The sequence below is a fragment of the Panulirus ornatus genome, chromosome 13 (genome assembly GCF_036320965.1).
Source record: "Panulirus ornatus isolate Po-2019 chromosome 13, ASM3632096v1, whole genome shotgun sequence".
NCBI lineage: Eukaryota > Metazoa > Arthropoda > Malacostraca > Decapoda > Palinuridae > Panulirus > Panulirus ornatus.
In genome coordinates, this window is record NC_092236.1 from 60,275,211 (window position 1) to 60,281,210 (window position 6,000).

Consider the following 6,000-nt stretch of genomic DNA (forward strand, 5'->3'; position numbering starts at 1 on the left):
ATGTATTTCCTAGGGAGTTATTTACTAAGGAAGGAGCAGGTTATACACATTCATGAACAGTTAACAGTTATTCTTTTAAGGTACATAACGCAAAAGAAATTTCCTCACCAATAAGTGCAGTGTGTATACGGCAGTGTGACGTACATGCAGTACTCACCAAGACGTGCAAAATGTATAAGTTAGTATAAGGTGCCTGAGAAAGCCAGGCGTCGACATCCTTCCACCAATGTTTTGATCTTTTCTTACACTTAAACATCAACAGCATCTCAATGCTGCCAACTACCACAAATAAAAGAATAAAAAGAAAAAAGGGAAACCACCCTCTATATTTCAGTCTTTTATCTATCCGTCAGATATGAAATTATATCTATACGTTATAGTATAATTTTAATCTTCTCTGTAATCCTTCTGCGTAATGAAATATAATGATATTTTATTTGCAACCAAAGCATGATGTGGTATCACTGCATCGCCCTGCCAGGCACACCTCTGCGAAACAAACTTTTATATACCGTTTTGGATACCACTAAAAGTAATTTTTTTTGTATATCTGTATATGATGTACTATGCATTAAAAACTGTAGCGTAATGCACAAATATAAATTCAATTCGAATCATTCTTGCTTTTGTTGCTACTCTCCAAATACAGGAATATATTTATGTGCTTATCAACAATTACCAAGTGAAATAAAAGGTTTTATCACCCAAGATTCGAAATGTAAAAAGATTTGTACTATATCATCTCAATTACTCGTTGTAAGAGAAGATGGAATGCACAAATTGGATGAGATTAAGGGAGCCTTTCTTTATTTACTGTTAGGATACGAAACTTACTTTTCTTTTTCAAACTTTTAGGACACAAAACTTACTCTTCTCTGTTTAACTGTGAGGACGAACAATAAGTAATTTTTTTTACCCAGTCCCACCAACTGGGACACCTGGACAAACTCCACGGGTTCAAGGTTCTGGGGACCCAAGGAAAGGAAGATGAAATTTTAAGATAGTACAGCAATTGAGCAAATGATATGATATTTGTAAGAAACATTTTATGGAGATTATTGCAAGTTGCCGTCTTCCTGTCAAGTGGACCTCCTTTCCCCAATGCTCCCGTCAGGCGTTGGGTGTCCTGCCACGACCACTCTCCTTAAAGCCATATTGCTTCTTCCCAGTCTGATGTTCTCTGCTAGACACAACCCTCAAAGTTACCACTCACCCGTACAACTTACCATGTTTACTTTAAAAAAATCTCATACCTTTGTAATTCGAGCATTCAGTTTTGTCTCATTTTCACATAATGCCACTGGACAGGCATTCCAATAGTCCTGCCAACCTCTCCTAGAACAATAATACAATGAGAATCTACACTAACCACTCAACAAGTCTGTTACATTTTGCCACACTTCATCTCATATGAGGCTTTCTCCAACTATCTTTTCACCGAACCAAAAGCCACGACTCTCTCACTCCATGTATGTACCTCCACGTCCCAAACACCCAACATCCATCCACCCATAGTCCATCAACTACCCACTCTTTAATTTTTCTTTGCCCGTAACCATTTCTTTTCCCATCTGTCCTCTCGCTGATACTCCCATTTGTTCTCATGTCCTCCAAACACTATTTATTTATTTCCAAAACGCTTTCAAGTTCTGGAAATTGGCCGATACTATCTCTCCCCATCACTTCATTGTCTTTTTATTCAGCCCCTGCCTCTTCTTCTTGACCCCCTGCTACACCCCCTTAAATATTTACCGATCACCTCCACTCCTTCCGTACACTTTTCTCTCTCGAGCACCTTACTTTCCTCCTCCTAATACAAACTACATTTTGCAACTTTATAATCTTTCGCTGACGACAGACTTATTACAACCAATTCGTTTTACTATAGATTTCGCTCCGATTTAGCCATGGAATCACCATACCAGAAGATTTTTCAAACGATATATCTATCAAATTTGAAAATAATGCTGGTAGTTAGAGTTTTATGAGGAAAATTTCGAATGCAGACGGAAATTATTTCAGTTAAAGTTATTCTAGCTCTTCAGATATAATAGAAAACGTATCATGAAATAAAGAAGAGAACGAAATATTGAAAAGCCTAACTTTGACAGATTATTAGTTACTGCTAATGTGCAACAAAAACTTTGCGCCACTCTCATCACATCTGCAGCTTCTTTGCTATTAATGGCAGTTCTGTTTCCACTACACTTTCTATTGTTGTTGTATGTTATTACCTACGATGCTTTCAGTAAGTCTTTAATGTCTTCTCTGTGTGAGTTACACACACCCACACACACACACACACACACACACACACACATATGCTCGTATATGCTGATAATCACGAGGAAAATGAAACACTTGTGTAATGACCACATGGTCAAGGGAGATACAAGAAGGAGATAGAAGACGTAGAACAGTCAAGCGATATACAAGGAAGAGACGTAGCTAAGACGCCACTGGTACAAGAAGGAGATAGAAGACGTAGAACAGTCAAGCGATATACAAGGAAGAGACGTAGCTAAGACGCCACTGGTACAAGGAGATAGAAGACGTAGAACAATCAAGCGATATACAAGGAAGAGACGTAGCTAAGACGCCACTGGTACAAGAAGGAGATAGAAGACGTAGAACAGTCAAGCGATATACAAGGAAGAGACGTAGCTAAGACGCCACTGGTACAAGGAGATAGAAGACGTAGAACAGCCAAGCGATATACACGGAAGAGACGTAGCTAAGACGCCACTGGTACAAGAAGGAGATAGAAGACGTAGAACAGTCAAGCGATATACAAGGAAGAGACGTAGCTAAGACGCCACTGGTACAAGAAGGAGATAGAAGACGTAGAATAGTAAAGCGATATACAAGGAAGAGAAGTAGCTAAGACGCCACTGGTACAAGAAGGAGATAGAAGACGTAGAACAGTCAAGCGATATACAAGGAAGAGACGTAGCTAAGACGCCACTGGTACAAGGAGATAGAAGACGTAGAACAGTCAAGCGATATACAAGGAAGAGACGTAGCTAAGACGCCACTGGTACAAGAAGGAGATAGAAGACGTAGAACAGTCAAGCGATATACAAGGAAGAGACGTAGCTAAGACGCCACTGGTAAACAGACGTTACCGGAAAGTGACGTTCCGGTCTGGCATCATGCCTGTCATAAATTGTTTTTATTATGTGGACAAGAAAGGAAGCCGTTTACAAATTCTGCGTACGACAAAGCTATCCAGTTTGATAAGACCTTCACTAATATTAATATTGCAATTCTTTGTGTATCTAATGAAAGAAGAATCAATTATATTTCTCGCGGTAAAGGAGCTACAGTTAAATATGAATTAGCATTACTCCAGTCAATGCAATGGTCATAGTTTTCAATATGATTAAAGGATTCTTGTCCTGTTTTTATGCTATATTTGTGTTGCTTAAGTCTAACATAAAGATCCTTACCAGTCTGCCTAATATAGAGCATATTAAAATGTTCACATGGTATTGTGTAAACAGCCCGCACAAGTTTCTGGTGAGTTTTTGAAGATATTCTTTATAATATTGTTATCGCTGATGGCTGCATTTACATTAAAGAATTCAAGTAACCTGGGAAGTAAAGTAAAATTATCCCTAAAAGAGAGAACTAAAAGTTCTTGGTATCAAGGGGAAGTTTGGGTTTAACTCTATGAAATGATTTCTTTGCCAACTTAAGGGATTTATCAATGAAAGGTAACGATATACATATTACAAAATCAGATTAGGCTAACACAAATGCGGTTATGAACAAAGTTGATGATTTATCAAAAATCAATGGTCTTTTATGTGATGATACAACATACTTTAAACTCGGTAGAAATCCAGTAAAAGCAGTTAATTCTCTAATAAAGAACTGAAGTTGTTGTTGAAAGGTTAGCGTTCTGTCATCAAAAGGTTTTCACCATTGTCTCCTTCATTACTATATATGTATGAACTTATCAAAACACATACGCCAAACTTTCCAGCAAGACCCATTGAGAGTTCAGTTGGTTTCATCACATATGAATTATCAAAAAGCTTAGTTTCTTTTTCAGCCCACTAGTGAGTAAGATATCAAATTCTAACACCATCAACAATGTAGATTTAGTTAACAAGCTTAATGATATCAATGTTGATTTTGATTTCAAACTAGTAAGTTTTGATGTGTCAGCCTTGTTCACAAAAGTTCTTGTTGATAACTTCTTAGAATATTTGGTTGATGTCTTGAATGATACTCATTTACCTGTTTCAAATTCTGTGTTTATTTAATTGATAAAGTAGTGTATAAAATGCTGTGTATTTCAGTGTAATGGAGAATATTGTGCTCAGAAATTTGGTATGGTGATGGGTAACCCTTTCTCACTTATATTAAGTAATCTTTACAAGGAATCTTTTTAAACAGAATTATTAAGGAATATCTCACCCGCTAAGACAACTTGGTTTAGGTACATAGATGATGTTCTCTGTGTTTGGCCAACAAACGAAAATTTACAGACATTTCTTCCTTTACTAAACAATTTAGTACTTTCCATCAACTTTACTTTGGAAGTGGAAAATAATGGTATGTTACCATTTTTAGATTGTATGATCCACCCATAGGGAGAGAAACATGTTTAAGTTTAGAAAGCCCTCCAAAGTTTTTTCATACATTTGATATTACTCCTCTCAACATGACAGTTAAAGTGTCATCATTACAATCGATGTTCCTTAAGGCATTACGTATCTGCAGTCCGGAATTTATTGATGATGAGTTTGAGAAGATATATTTTATTGAATTCAGGTTAAAGTTTTTATTGAGAAATCCCTAAAGTTGGCAAAGAAATCATTTTATAGTTAAGCTAGTTAAACCCAAATCTCCCCTTGATGACAAGAATCTTTCAGTTCTTTTTTGTGATAATTCATATTACTTCCCAGGTTGTTTGGATTTTTTAATATGAATGTAGGCTTTAGCAATAACAATACTATAAAGAATATCTTCATCAAAAACCCACCAGAAAATTCTGCGGGCTGTGTTTATAAAATACCATGGAAGAATTGTAATATGTTTATGGGCAGACTGGTAAGGATCTCTATGTTATACTTAAGCAACATAAATATAGTATAAGAACAGAACAAGAATAAATGCTTTGTTAAATCATGTTAAAGATTATGACCACTGTATTGGCTGGAGTAACGCTAATTCAGTTATTGATTGTGCTTCTTCACCACGAGAAATATAATTGAATCTTCTATTAGATGCACAAAGAATTGTAACATTGATATTAGTGAAGGTCTATACAACCTGGATAGTTTTTTCGTGGCAGTAATTGTACAAATTTCCCATTTTGTCTACATAATAAAACATAATTGGTGTAATGAAGAGAGACCCAAACCGACATGGGTGAAAATAAAAATGGTTTATGAGAGGTAGGTAACTGTTAATGCTTGTACACCAGGTAGCGAGACAAGTGAGGAAAGCGTGTTTCGGGAGAAGCCGAATTGGAGCATCAGCATTTGATGCAAGGGATCGAGTGTTAGTGATAGGTGATCTGAATCTCCTACGTGGGTGAAGTGGCATTTGAGGGTATATTTAGGAGGCATGGAGTACTTATTGTGAATGAAAGTGGTGAAGAGCTTGTGGAGTCTTGTGCTGAAAAAGGACTGGTGGTTGGGGATACCTGGTTTATAATGAAAAGTAAACATGAATATACGTGAGGAAGTGGTTTAATGGTAAGGGGTGTTATTCAATTACACTCTGACTGGTAAGAGTGTTAAAGAAATATTTCTGGATACAAATATGTTGAGAGGGGAAGCTGCAGGATTTCTTATAATTTTTTGATGGAGTCGAGGGTCAAATGTTGTAGATTGTGTTGGTTGAGTGGAAAGAGGTGGTGACACGCTTGTGGGAAGAGGTACCAAGAGAGACATGCCTGCCAGATAAAGCAATGACCGTTGAGATGAGGAAGTTAAGTTGTTAGTGGAAGAGGAAAAAGATGTGTATTTATATAACCTGAAGAAA

The 6,000-nt window shown here is 36.8% G+C and overlaps 1 protein-coding gene across 7 annotated transcripts in view; it reads right to left on the minus strand.

The window, feature by feature from the left end:
• Positions 1-314, minus strand: part of LOC139752957 (uncharacterized) — a 106,414-nt gene extending 106,100 nt beyond the window's left edge. For 4 of the 7 annotated variants that reach the window (XM_071669082.1, XM_071669081.1, XM_071669079.1 and 1 more), the window contains exon 1: positions 109-280. In XM_071669082.1, the coding sequence (XP_071525183.1) occupies positions 109-265 (157 nt within the window). In that variant the 5' untranslated portion in view covers positions 266-280. Of the gene's footprint in view, positions 1-108 lie in introns of all 7 variants that reach the window. The other 3 variants (XM_071669080.1, XM_071669083.1, XM_071669084.1) reach the window with 3 other exon arrangements.
• Between the last annotated feature and the right edge of the window lie 5,686 nt (positions 315-6,000).